This window comes from Drosophila biarmipes, chromosome 3R (genome assembly GCF_025231255.1).
Source record: "Drosophila biarmipes strain raj3 chromosome 3R, RU_DBia_V1.1, whole genome shotgun sequence".
NCBI lineage: Eukaryota > Metazoa > Arthropoda > Insecta > Diptera > Drosophilidae > Drosophila > Drosophila biarmipes.
Window position 1 is genome coordinate 26,630,816 of NC_066616.1, and position 13,492 is coordinate 26,644,307.

General features: G+C 41.6%; 3 protein-coding genes across 4 annotated transcripts; 2 read left to right on the plus strand and 1 right to left on the minus strand.

Moving 5' to 3' along the window:
- Positions 1–6,412: 6,412 nt before the first annotated feature.
- On the minus strand, positions 6,413–8,572 carry LOC108024397 (UDP-glycosyltransferase UGT4). The gene is made up of 2 exons (XM_017094307.3): positions 8,272–8,572; positions 6,413–8,033 (listed from the first exon to the last, which is right to left on the minus strand). Exons 1-2 carry the CDS (start codon positions 8,534–8,536, stop codon positions 6,715–6,717), a joined length of 1,584 nt encoding a protein of 527 aa, XP_016949796.1. The 5' UTR covers positions 8,537–8,572; the 3' UTR covers positions 6,413–6,714.
- Positions 8,573–8,713: 141 nt separating this feature from the next.
- LOC108024318 (UDP-glycosyltransferase UGT5) lies at positions 8,714–10,776 on the plus strand. 2 transcript variants are annotated; one of them, XM_017094220.2, is made up of 2 exons: positions 8,714–8,972; positions 9,301–10,776. In XM_017094220.2, exons 1-2 carry the CDS (start codon positions 8,720–8,722, stop codon positions 10,647–10,649), a joined length of 1,602 nt encoding a protein of 533 aa, XP_016949709.1. In that variant the 5' UTR covers positions 8,714–8,719; the 3' UTR covers positions 10,650–10,776. The 2 variants fall into 2 exon arrangements, with proteins under 2 accessions (XP_016949709.1, XP_050744985.1); XM_050889028.1 differs by having other exon boundaries at positions 8,803–8,929; positions 9,301–10,775.
- A 628-nt stretch (positions 10,777–11,404) lies between these two features.
- LOC108024843 (UDP-glucosyltransferase 2) lies at positions 11,405–13,479 on the plus strand. The gene is made up of 2 exons (XM_017094981.3): positions 11,405–11,917; positions 12,015–13,479. Exons 1-2 carry the CDS (start codon positions 11,644–11,646, stop codon positions 13,343–13,345), a joined length of 1,605 nt encoding a protein of 534 aa, XP_016950470.1. The 5' UTR covers positions 11,405–11,643; the 3' UTR covers positions 13,346–13,479.
- Positions 13,480–13,492: the final 13 nt, after the last annotated feature.

A 13,492-nucleotide genomic window follows, 5' to 3' on the forward strand; every position in this document is an offset into this window, starting at 1 on the left:
ATATATATATATGAGGCTGCTATATAACAATGTCAGCAGCCATGGAGACACACAGTTGAGTCAGATAGGTCTGGGCAATAAAAAACATCATCGAAGCCATTTGTCAAAAGACAACACAGCGTGGCGATGATGAAACCAGTGGGAAAAGGGAGCTGAAACGAAAACGAGAACGGAGACGCTGGGCATTTCGTATTCATTGCCAAAAATCACAATAACAGTCCCTCCGTCGGCGTTTTATAGCACTCCAAGTGCTCACACCTCTCCGTTGCCATTCCGCGGCCCTCGCATCCTGCTCAACTTATACCACTTTCCCACTCCCCCACAATGTAACAGCGCCGCGAAGTAGGCAATGGACAGACTCCCTAACTTGTGTCCAAACACGCGCGTCTACAAAATGCGTTTGTCCTCGGACCGCGAACTCCCAGACTCCGGGACTCCCGGAATATGGAATACAGTATATAGACTACGGGCCACAGACCCGGACCCGGACACGAACATGGACATGGACCTGGGACGGTTTTAAAGCGTGCTTGGGACTGGGCGAGAAAAACGCATAAATAATCTTGTTGCTCACGGCTGTTGAAATGGCGTGAAATAATAAAAGAGACGTGAAAGCAATAGCGGACCCTGGCAACAGTCTGGAAAACCAGTGCTGCCAACTATTGTGGCCAAATCAACCGTATAAAGTGGTCTGGCTTTGCCAAATACTAAAAATAAGAGATTGGTTTTGGAGAGAATTTAAAGTAAAGAACTTAAAAAACTGTTATCCTTCTATCTTAGGTATATTAAAGCCAATAATTAATGTACAATATAACACCATTATAACAACTTAGGTTCTATAAAATTCATCATTAATTTTAGCTATATCTATTTTTATATTGGTGGGGATCTAGAATTTCTTATGTAGTACAAGCAAAACTATTTTTATAATTTATGACCAAGTTAAATCGAATAATAAATAGAGGTTTTACATTGCTAACGAGTACTCTTTATAACCTTATTATTTCTGAGAGATATGCTTCTTGTTTAAAACCCAATAAGTTTTACTTGCTCTTAGGATAGTAATACCTAGTTTTGCATATCCTCCTATAGCCAAGTTCCCAGCACCAATGGCAACGAGTAGCAATCACAATCGCAATCGCAATGGCAATAGCAAAGGCAACAACGGCGGAGGGCAGGACATGGCCCAGAGCATTTTGAGTTTTGCTGGTGCTGTAGTTATTGCTGTTGCCGTAACGGTTACCGTTAGTGTCGCGCCGCCGGCTATTGTCGAGAACCGGGCTCAAATCGCGATTTTTAGTGGGCCACAATCGAAGCGCTCGCTATCTTACCCCACTGAATTAAGTGAGAGCGTAGATTGCGTATACGCAGCGTGTGCCCGGCACGAAGCGGAAAGGGTCGGATACTACGGAAACTATCATAAATAAGTAGATCAACACATGACGTTGATGATGGAGCGTACGAAAACTTTTAGAGGGCATTAAATTCAACTGAAATGTATGGTGCACTATGGGCTATTACGGAATATGGTACTTATGTTAGTAAACCTTTTACTAAGATGTGTTCCTTAGGGATACATATTGATTTATAATATTTAAATACTAATACTTATAAAAAGAGCTTATCATAGTATTCACAGCATTTCCGTTCCATCTTTGGCCCAATCATGGGCCAGTCAATCGACAGAATTTTCAATCAAGTCTTGGCCGCTAAGCTGCCCAGATTTAATATGAGCGAACTATAAGAAAATCCGCGACAATCTGTGAGGGAGAAAAAAGAAGAGGAGCTGAGATACCTTGCCATATACCTTATAAGCTCTGTCAGCAGGAGCGATCCATTTGATTTATGTATTCATTGTTTCGTGGCTACAAATCCCGTATAGATAAACGTGGTCTGGGTGTATTCAAGCAATTTATGAAATCCCGTCCCGGGGAACTAGGATGCCCGGCTGGTTGGCAGCCACAAGCCATTCAATGTCCAACGGGATTAGAGACAAATTAAAATTGTAATATTTTATTTATGTGCGTTGTTGCTGGGCCCTGGAATATAACCACAGCAGCAGCAAAAGCATAGCAAAAGCAAACCGAATTGGAATTGCGGCACGTTGTCCTTTTGGTCCTTGGCTTGGCCTTGGGTATTACGGGTTAATTTGTGTGTTTATTGCAGTTGGCCAAGTTCGGCTCGGCGCTGCTGGGTTGGGACTCGCAGTCCGGATTCGGACCATCTTTGGGGAGTGAGCACCAGCACACCACACCGACACTTAAACGTATTTACACGCGATATGGCCAACAGCAGCGGCGGCAACAACAAGTGGAAGTAGAGCCACCACCGCAACAATAAAAAGCAACCCAAACCGAGATGGCAAATGGCAAATGCCGAACGGCAAAACGAAATATTGTAGACTATTTAAAAAATTTATGTGCGGATGTTTTGCCGTCGGGATATTTCCGGTTTATGATGATTATGTTTTGTGTGCGCTTCCTCTGCTCGCCGGTCTCTTCCTTTTCGTTTATTTTTAACAAGCGGATTACTTGGCGCCACCCCCAAGTTTTCTCCTTACTTCTTTTTTGCCACAGTTCACTTTTCTTTCGGCGCTTTGTTTGCTCCCACTTCCACTTCCCCATTCATCGTGCATAATAATAAACATAATTTGGTTTATTCTTTATTTTTTATTCACTTTTTTATGTATACATTTGCCTAGCCAGAACATTGTTGCGTGTGCATTTTAATTATTGTTTTGCAACTGGCTTTTTATGTTTATTGGTTACTTTTTGCTGGTCTGGTTTGATTTGCATGATAAGAAACTTTTACACTTTTGGGAGTCTCTTTTTTTGCAACTCGCAGTATTTTATGTATATAATATAAGAGGAATATTTAATGGCGATAAGTAATTACACATTTTAGAGGGTTTGCACGAAAAATAAAACATTTTGAGGTACTAAATTCTGAAAATTTCAGTTGTGTGAACAGTACCCAATTTAGTATATACTGACATATATATAGTGTGGACAAACCTGTCTTAAAATGTATGAATTGTGAACAGTGCCTAATTTAGTATATACTGACAAATTGAGTGCCATTTCATATTATAAAAACATAATTAAATATACTTTAATTTAGTCTATGTCATGAAAAGGCTTTTGATTTTTAATCTCTTGAATATTTAACGAGAACAATGCTTTACAATTTCTCTACCCCTATCTCGCTCGTAAGGAGCCCCCTTTTTTAAGGTCTGACAACGACAAATAATATGTCGCGCCATGAAAAAACAGAAAATAATAAAGCAAGTGGAAATTAATTTGCCTGAAAAACCCAGCGAAAAAGGGGAACAAGAAGCCGGAGAGTAGCAAAGCGAGATACCAATAACAAGGGCTGGAACACAAAACCCACAGAGGAGTACGGGGTTTTGGGTATTATTTTTATTTCTTTATACAAAAGGCGACATCGTCTGGCTTTTATTACGCTTGGCCACTTGCTGCTGTTGTTGTTGGTGGAGGTGGTGTGGTGGTGATGGTGGTGCTGTATGTGGCGGTGGTGGAGCTTGGTCAATGGCCAGCAGCCACAAAAAGTAATCTCTGAGCATAAACGCATATCCTGGACTGCAATTATGCCAAATGTTGAGCATAATGCCACCGCAATTTTCATTACCGCACACGACATGGCCAACGGACATCGACATGTGTGTGTGCGCAACCCTCCCCCTTAACACCCGTCCGCCAAAAATAAATGCTAAATTTTGATACACATTTCGTTGGCGGTGTTAAGCTCTGAAACGCTTATTAGGCCAGGCCAACAAGCTGGAAAAAGCAGCACAAGGGAGTTCAGCAGGAGAGCAGAGAAAAAACAATAACTGGGCCTTAACCCAACAATGCCGGAGCTGCATGTACGCCTCATAAAAGTCTAATTAATTAAAATCGTGCCCGACCAGCCAGCGGCAATCCCAAAGCCAATGTGCCAGCCTCAGCGGCAACCTCGACGTCAACGCTGCGTATGCGTAATGCGCTCTGGGACTTTGGCCACGACGGCTGGCTGACTGGTTGGTTGGCAGGCGCTAATTAAAAGCCTGCCGCATAACTTTTCTAACAAAAAAATTGTATAAGACTCATAGGAAAATGAAAATTACGAGTATTATCGATGGGACGCATCGGAAATGCTCTGTAATTGATTTTATTGTGGCATAGTTATCAGGGTAATATCGAAGAAAGTGTTTAGGAAAATATGGTCACTCTGGGTAATTTATTTTCAGTATTTTAATAAATTGCAACTCTGAAAAAGTGCCCAAAAGAAGAAGAATAAAGAGGCGTTACTTTCTGAGTAGGTTTGTTTTAAAACTATAAGTTAAGTACTTAAATAATTATTAGGTAAAGAATACTTAGTTTTTTTTTACAAAAGTGGTCTTAATAAGTAGATCTAAAAGAAAATGTATAAAGTAAAAATTATGTATTTTGACATAATGTTTAGAAATCGTGCACATCTTTTAATAAAGAGTATGCATATTCCTAAGATATCAGCCTGTCCCCAGGGCTTAAGAAAATCTGCTGGTCATATCCCCGATTTGGCGACCCTTCCCGGGCAGGATATGTGTTATAAAGTTGATCGGCCCGGGAAATGTTAGTTCTTCGCCCTACATTAATTCCTGTTTCCATTTGCACCAGCATCATCAACCCACAGAGACTTGGCCTCAGTGATGAAAATCACTTTTAATAAACTTCTGTGCTACTATTGATGATTTTTATTGCGCGAGGTTTTACCGAGCTCTATCCTGGATGTTAATTAGATTTTATTATGCCCATGTCTCTGTGTGGGTGGCAGTGTGTCTGTGTGTTTGTCCTTTGTGCGCTTGTGACGGGGGCCAGATAATGCCAGCGGGGATTATGGCTTATTAAAAGGCTTATGAAAGTCAAAAGAAAAGTTTACTTAATTTCAGTTAGTTAAGCGCCAATGAAAGCCGCCCACTTGAGTATTGGCCAAGAGCAGCGGCAGCGGCAACGCCATGGCCAACAATGAGGGACAAAGTTTGCCATGGCGCCTCTGCCAAATGGCCAATAAAAATGGCCTGACTTCGGGTCAACTCTCCACCCCAAAGCGCCCAGTGACTCGCGAGGCTTTGGCAATTTTACAAGAATTTTCGGATTAGAGTCGACGGCACTTTATGGCCAGCACATAAATTCAAACGTTGCAAACATAAAATCAAATAAAAATCTGCAATAAACATCAAATTGACAACACGTTGAGTGCAATTTTGCTTCGGTCCTTTCCGCCTAACTTATTAACATGCCAACGTTTGGCACACATTTTATTTTCCCTGTTTAGGTTTATTCTTTTTTTGGGTATAAATAAATTGACATTCTTGTGGGTGAAAAACCGCTTTTTATAGATTTTTGTTTTCAATTACTAGTAGCAGCTTTCAAATAAATTTGATGAGCTGGAAACACGGTGGGCATTGACTAATTACGCCTTTTAATTAATTTTAATATGCATTTAGCTACTACATGTATTAAGCTTAATAAATTGAATTAACTTTTTTAGGCGTTTAATTTTTCAAAAGCTCGCCTATCACAAAAGCCAGCAAAATATATAAACAAACTGCTATCAAGTTATCTAATCAATAAACAGGCAAATAAATGCACATGTATCTGAATGCATGCATGTATCTGAATGTCTTTGTTTATACGTTATTCTTAGGGAGTGATCACTGTGCTTGGGTCTGTTTTATGCGAAGTGCGTTCGTTACCTTGGCTATCGATGGACCGTCACAGACATTACGCCTCAGTGGCTATGAAGGGGAAGTTATACACTTTCGGTTGAACCTTCAAGTTCGCCGGACGATTCGGCATCGACTTCTTCTGGTTCACGTTCCTGGGGTTTTTTCACCCAGCAATTGAGGGAGCATTTGTGCGCACTTTTTTCATCGGCCTGTCCTGTGCATTTTAATGTCCTTTTTTCTTAAGGCCTTCCCTTTTTCAATTCCCCTTTTATTCCCTTTGTTTTTTATTTTGGCTGGAAGAGTTGAAAGCATGCTGGGCACGTGCTGATTGATGTAAAATGCGTAATGAGCGCGGTTATGTTTATGGGCGGAAAAAGAAAGGACCGAAGGTAAAAAGGTTTCGGATAGATAACAGCTGAAGGAGGTAAAGTTTTCTAATTATAATATGCGTGGCAGCGAAGAGGGGAAAACACTCTCCCCGTTCTACATTTAAGCCTTTCATTTATTTCAAATATTACGCTTTATTTTAACGAACTGTTATTTTTAGTAACCTGTTAAAAGAAACAATAAACAAATGCTTACTCACTTTAAAATCTTTTAGCTGATAACTGAAGTCGAAATATTTTTTTTAAGGTGTCCACGGTCGTCTAGCAGACTGATAAGATAATTTACTATCAATGCGATAGAACCATTTACAACTAATACACTTTTTTACGCTACCTGCGATTATAGCCAACTCATGTTAATGCAAGACAGATTAAGGTTAAAAAGTGTGAGTTTGCTTAATGATTTGTTTTATGAAGTTTAGTCCAAAAGCATAAAGGTACAGCCTTGAAGAGTTTTTAGATTTATTTAAACCATTACTTATCACCATTTAAAGCTATTGATTAAAACATTTAAACATTTGTATTATAAACTTTTTAAAACAAAAGGTTACCAAACGTTTTAAAATTGTTTTGTTCATTTTGTCGTTAACTGCTGGTAGACTTATGCAATATATCTTAGGTTCACCTTACCATGGGTACATTAAAGCGGTACTCAAGGTTTCTGGTTGCCAATGAGACCAGTTTCCAGCCCAGGAAGAGCATGATAATGACACTTAATCCAATTCTTCCAAAGAGCACCGACACAACATCCACGTTGTAGTACTGCATCAGGGACATCTCCTGCTCGGCAATTCTCATGTGATCGGCTCCCTTGTGCCGCAGGATGTATTCGGTCCACCAAATCGCGGTCTCCATGGCCGACATTGGTTGATCACGAAATCGTTGGGATAAACACCTGGCATTTTCCTTATAACTAGCATTGTTCACGAGATCCTCAATGACCAAGACCACTTCTTCCGCAGAGAGGTTCATGATGTCCATTCTCCTGGCCACGCCCATCTGCTCCATACGCTTGGTGTTCTGAAACTGGTCGTAAAATAGGGGCAAACTGAGTTGGGGCACCGCATAGTGAACCGCCTCGATGGAGCTGAGAAGACCACCATGGGTTATAAAGACCTTGACATTGGGATGGTTAAGGATCTCTCGCTGTGGCAGCCAAGATCTTGCATAGACATTCCTTGAGTTGTTGACCATTGCAGGATCGTTAATTTTCAAAACCACTTGCTGTTTTAACTGCTGAAAGGCTGCCAACATGGTATTTATCATTCCCGGAGGCAACCACTTATCCACGACTTGCAGGCCCATCGAAAAATACACAACTCCATGTTTGGCTTCATCCAATATCTTCTTAAGTTCATCATTTAAGGGCTCCGTGGGCTCGGCCAAATGCATGCCCGCCACTTCCACGATGTTGGGAACATTACTGCGCACTCTACCCATGCTGAAGTGCTGGTTGATCAGGATCAGGGAGAATTTACGGCGCAGCTCATGGATACTGGCCGAAACGCCCGGAAAGTGCTGCTTATACAGATCGATTTGGGCCGGCAGGTATATGAATCGCTCCACCAGTCGCTCCTCGGTGATGAAGATCAGGTTGTGCCACTTCTCCATCAGACTGTGGCCGGGTGAATAGCCCAGGGCGGACATGGGTTCGTAGACACTGGGTGCCGAGTTCCCTACCAGAAAGTCAATGTTCCATGCCGATCCGTAGGCAGCAATCCCCACCAGCGGCGCATTGAAGTGCTGCGAGAATCCGTAGAGGGCGTCGGTGTGGGAGGCCTCCAGTATGACCATCGAGTACTGCGCACTGGCGTTGTGGAGCAGCTCCTGCACCGCCGGATCCTCCAGGACGAATTTCGAACAGTTGTAAAAGTATTCGGACACGAACTGGGCCTCCATCCATTTGGTTATTTCAACGTCGTAATCGCAGTCCAAGAGGACTGAAAAATAACATACACTTTTAGAAAAAGTTACCAAAGTTTTTATAACTTGTTAATAATTTTAAGTTATGTTCATAGTCCATTTCACTTGATAATAGGTATACAATATAAAAAATCTAAGATCATTGAAAAACAAACTCTTTGGGTGCTCTGCCCACATTTTATAGAACTTTTATAACGCTTTTTTTGCACTTTTAGAATTTGTAATAGCAAATTCGAGTTCGTTAAAGGTTATTACTTTGCGTCAGCATATCCAACTTCTGCACCCGTATGTGATGGACACCCTCTATGTGGGGCATTTCCTTAACCGATGATATCACAGTCAGCTGGTGACCCCGCTGGACGAGGTGCTTCAGGAACGGAGTGATCAGCAAATACGAGGAGCCGAAGGTGTACGAGAATATGGCCAAAATATTTTCCGTTTCGGCCGGTTGGGGGCACAGTAGGCCAAAGCAGAGCAGTGCCGGTAGCAGCAGACCACCAATGCCCGGGCCCCTAAACATCTCACATAAATCGACCGCACATGCCGCTGCCCGAAGAGATACTGCCTCGATTTTGATTTGGTCGAAATAAAAACTCGATGGGGCTGGCAATCTAATCAGCGATATAAAAGCGAGCGAAAATGCGCAAGAGTTCGAAATGAAAACTCTTCGGGTATTCAGTTGAAAAGTGGGTGCTCGACCGATATGTTTCCACCGGGGCGATGGCTTCTCCCGATGTTCTGGCTGATTTCGAACGCGATCTGCTGGATACGCGGAGCGCGAATTCTCCTCATCGCCCCCTTCGAGACGCATTCGCAGTGCATGCTAATGACACCCTATATAGAGGCCCTAAACGATCGGGGTCACCAGCTGACGGTGATTCATGCGTACAAACACTGCAAACTCGTTGAAAATGTAACCTTTATACGTATAAGGGATAATAATAACGTCTTTTCAGGTACGTGATAGTGATAGTGGGATAGTATAAAGAGCGGGGAAACCTTACATGCCTTTTGATTGAGTCTAGTGTAGCCCATTAAACTCAGACACTTTATAAGATAAGCTAATTTTGCAGCCAAAGCGTTCTCAGACGCGAGATAACAAATAGTATTCCGTCGAAAACTGATAAAATCGATTGACAATCTTAACTCAAAAGATAAAGGCTTTTAAAATGGCAATCTAACAAAAACAAATCGGTTGATATTATATCTCTAAAATCTGTATATGTTGCTATGCTGGATTTTAAAAAATTATATATTTCTTCTGTTTTTTTTTTTTCATTTTAGATTTTGAAGATGTCATGGCAATCTCACCGTCGGCCAACAAATGGGGAGAAATGAATTCCATGACGAAATTAATGGTAAACTGTTCGCTCAATATACTCAATAATTTGGAAGTTCGATCCTTATTGCAATCGAATACCACATTCGACTTGGTGGTTGTGGAACCTGGTTTTACCGATGTGCTTTTCGGGTTTGCAGTTCACTTCAATGCCCCGCTAATCGGACTTTCCACATGTGTATCTGATTGGAATACCTATAACATGGTGGGCCATGCAAGGTCAATTCTGGATGAGCCAATATTGCCCATTGAATTCAAACCTGCTCGAAATGTTTGGGATCGCATTTACAATTGGTTTTATACCACCGAAGAGTGGCTGTTGTTGAACTTAGTTTTTCTACCGAAGCTGCGTCAAGTTTACGACCACTTCTTTGGCCATTTGGAGCAGGGCTTTATGGAGATCCGACACGACTTCTCACTCATTCTGCTGAATCAACACTTCAGCTTGTTTAAGGCCAGGTCGAGTGTACCGCGCCTTATCGAGGTGGCTGGCTTTCATATCCCCAAGGAGAATCCAAAACTTCCTGAAGATCTTCAGGCATTCATTGATGGGGCAGAACATGGTGTAATCTACTTTGCTTTGGGTGTGGAGCAGGAGAGTATGGATTTGCCGGAGGAAACAAAGACCGTTTTGGTAGAGAGCTTCAAATCAATGCCACAGCGAGTGATTTGGAAATTTGAGGGCAATCCTCCAAAGAGCTTAGGTAGTAACATCTATGTATCCAAACTTTTGCCACAGCAAGCCATTTTAGCACACCCCAATGTTAAGCTCTTCATAAGTCATGGCGGAATGCTCAGCGTAATTGAGGCTGCCTATTATGCGAAACCCGTCCTGGGAATGCCTCTGTTCTTCGATCAATTCAGGAACTTGGAAGTGATAGAAGAAATGGGTGCATCCCTGAGCTTGAACCTTAACAGCATGACAAGAGAGGAACTAAGGGATGCAGTGGATCGTTTGATAAATCAATCAAAATACAGAGAAAATGCCCTGACTGTTTCTAGAAGATTTCGGGATCAGCCCATGCATCCCTTGGAAACTGCTGTCTATTGGACCGAGTATATCCTACGCTATAAGGGAGCCAATCATATGAAAGTATCCCCATCGCAGGTGAAGCTGTTTGAATACTATTCCCTGGACAAGTTCTTGATGGTCGGAGTACGGATATCCCTGGTGGTCGGCATCGTTTTCCTGGTTCTATCCAAAGGAAGGTGTTGCCTGGGTCATTTGATCACGTTTTTGAAGCCATATTTGCCCGTTATTGGCATTCAACGTAATAACGATGTGATAAGCTAAAGAATTTGTACGTTTAAGTGTTGCTTTTTAAGAAAAAGTTTTTTGTAAAATAGTATTTTAGTTTGTTTCTTTCAAAATTTATTTATTTTTAATATTTAAAAGAAATGCAATTTATTACAAGTTTTATAATGTTAAATAATAATTTGATAAACGAAAAAATAAGTATTTTACACGATCTGCGCAGTTGAAGAGTTTATTTTGGGTTCGATGGTAATTATTTTATTGTTTTTTTTTTCTCAGGTTTATTACAGCAGGGACAGAGAATGATAAGCACCGTAGTAGCTTTATCTAATCTTAATTGCACCTTTATTTATGATTGTTTCTAAGTGTTTTTGGACTTATTTTTGGAATGGTTCAGGGCTTTGTGTCATCATACCATGAAATTATTTTCATTTGGTTAATTATAAATAACCTTAGTTGGTACTTAATATATAAGACATTTAAATATTTGACTATATTTAAAAGACTTAACTGATTTGCAATATCTTTTCAGCCTTCTTAAAACTAAATGTATCTACATTTAATTAAGTGAAGGGTATATACAGGTATTTTCACAGCTCTCTGAGCAAAAACGCCGTGTTCAATTAAAAGTTCGAGTAAACAATAACAACTGGAGAGTTAAACAATTAGAGAGTCAAATGGCGATAAAGCGATAGCCTAAGAGAGCCAAATGAAGAGAAAGAGCAGTATTTTTTCTCTTATCGCTTGCATAACAACTGAGCTTTGTGTGTAAACAATCAACAAAGTTTTTTGTGTCAAGCCGGTGACGCCAAAAAATAATATATGTGCATAAAATTTAAAAACACAGGAAGAGAGAGTTTTGTTGAGCATACAAAAAATTGGTTTCTGCCTCGCTTCAGTGAACTTACTGTGTGTAGAATGAGCAAATTTTGCGCGATTCTTCGGATCGGCACCCGCCGATAATTATATATAGAAAAGTTTTTATGTGAGATTAGTTGTCGTTTGTCAGCGAATCGCTGTGGTTGCCAGTGGAATGGCTAAAATATGTTCTGGCACTGGTCTGGGCCTTCTGCTATTTGGCCTGGTATTGCTGTTAAGCGCCACTGCCGACGAAGGGGTTCAAAGTTCCCGCATCTTGGCCGTGTTTCCCTTCCCCGGCCGATCGCAGTACATATTTGCCGAGCAGTATCTCAAGGAACTGGCCCAAAGAGGTCATAATGTCACCGTGATCAATACATTCGGCAGCGATAAAGCCGAACCAAACTTTCGAGTGATTGGTGCCAGAAAAATTCACGAAATAATGGCAGGTAAGAGAGATCTTTAAAAGAAGTGTATTTATATACAGAGGTTTAAAAACACTAAAAAATACTTTATGAATTCAATTTAACAAACTTAATATAACAGCATTTGGAGACATGGTCTACAACCAGGCGGCTAGTAAATGGAAAGTCTTGTCAATGACCACGGAGTTCCTGAATCTTCTGACCACCAGTGTTCTGGATGATCCAGCTGTAAAGGATTTGCTGAACAGCAAGGAGAGTTTCGATCTGGTTATCATGGAAACGGTTCAAACCGAGGCGCTCTTCGGCTTAGCCCAACATTTCGGTGCCCAGACCATAGGAATCTCATCCTACGGCACAGATACCCACATCGATGAGTTGATGGGCAATATATCACCATTATCCTTTAATCCCATGCTGCTTTCATCGCGAACAGAGCGAATGGATTTCGAGGAACGTCTGCGGAATGTGGGGGAGGCTTTACTAATGTGGCTGCACAAAAGGATTGTTCATCTGCCCACTCAGCGGGATTTGTATGCCAAATACTTTCCAAATGCTAGGATATCTCTAGAAGAAGTTTTGGATAGCTTTTCACTTATGCTGCTGGGACAGCACTTTTCACTAAGCTACCCACGACCCTATTTGCCCAATATGATTGAGGTTGGGGGCCTTCATTTACAACAGCAGCGAAAGGTTCAGCCTTTACCGCAGGAACTAGAGGATTTCGTAAAGCAATCATCTCAAGGAGTAATATATTTCTCCATGGGTTCTAATATCAAGAGCGTTGACCTACCGCCAGCCACTCGTAAAGTCCTAATGGAAACCTTTGCCAGTCTGCCTCAGCGGGTTTTGTGGAAGTTCGAGGTCGATCAGCTGCCGGAAAAGCCATCGAATGTGTTTATTAGCAAGTGGTTCCCCCAACCTGATATCCTGGCCCATCCTAATGTGAGGCTCTTCATCACCCACGGTGGTTTGTTGAGCACCATCGAGAGTATTTATTTTGGAAAGCCCGTCTTGGGCCTGCCAGTTTTCTACGATCAGCACTTGAATGTTCAGAGGGCCAAGAAGGCGGGCTATGGCCTTAGTGCGGATATATGGAGTGCCAATGCCACAGAACTCACTTCTCTGATCCAGGAGCTGCTGAGTAAGCCCAGCTATGCCGAAGCAGCTCAAAGTAAGTCCAAGTTATTCCGCGATCAGAAGGAAACTGCTTTGGAGCGAGCCATTTGGTGGACAGAATACGTTTTGAGGCACAAGGGCGCCAACCACTTGAGATGTACCTCCCGGGATCTGGACTTTATCCAGCTTCATGGTCTCGACACCTGTGGTCTGATCATCGCATTCGCAGTTGCGTTCCTACTGAGCTTCGTGACTGCACTGAACTGCCTTGTAAGGGGTCTCAGACATATCATCTACAAGCTCTTTAAGGGGTCTAGTAAATTGAAGACCCAGTAACCAATTATATTCTATTAACTAGTCGAGTTTATGCCGCCACCGATCTTGATATACATTTGAAATTATTTGTTCTGTTATTAGCACTTAAACATAATACTTATACTAAGTATATTTTTTATTCCAATTAAAACACATATGAAGCCGCTT

Excerpts from the sequence above, each read along its gene's own strand:
- LOC108024397 (XM_017094307.3), bottom strand. The coding sequence starts at position 8,536 with ATGTTTAGGGGCCCGGGCATTGGTGGTCTGCTGCTACCGGCACTGCTC. Across the intron at positions 8,034-8,271 it reads GTTGGATATGCTGACGCAAA|TCCTCTTGGACTGCGATTAC; the intron begins GTAATAACCTTT and ends GTTATTTTTCAG.
- LOC108024318 (XM_017094220.2), top strand. The coding sequence starts at position 8,720 with ATGTTTCCACCGGGGCGATGGCTTCTCCCGATGTTCTGGCTGATTTCG. Across the intron at positions 8,973-9,300 it reads TAATAATAACGTCTTTTCAG|ATTTTGAAGATGTCATGGCA; the intron begins GTACGTGATAGT and ends TTTTCATTTTAG.
- LOC108024843 (XM_017094981.3), top strand. The coding sequence starts at position 11,644 with ATGGCTAAAATATGTTCTGGCACTGGTCTGGGCCTTCTGCTATTTGGC. Across the intron at positions 11,918-12,014 it reads AATTCACGAAATAATGGCAG|CATTTGGAGACATGGTCTAC; the intron begins GTAAGAGAGATC and ends TTAATATAACAG.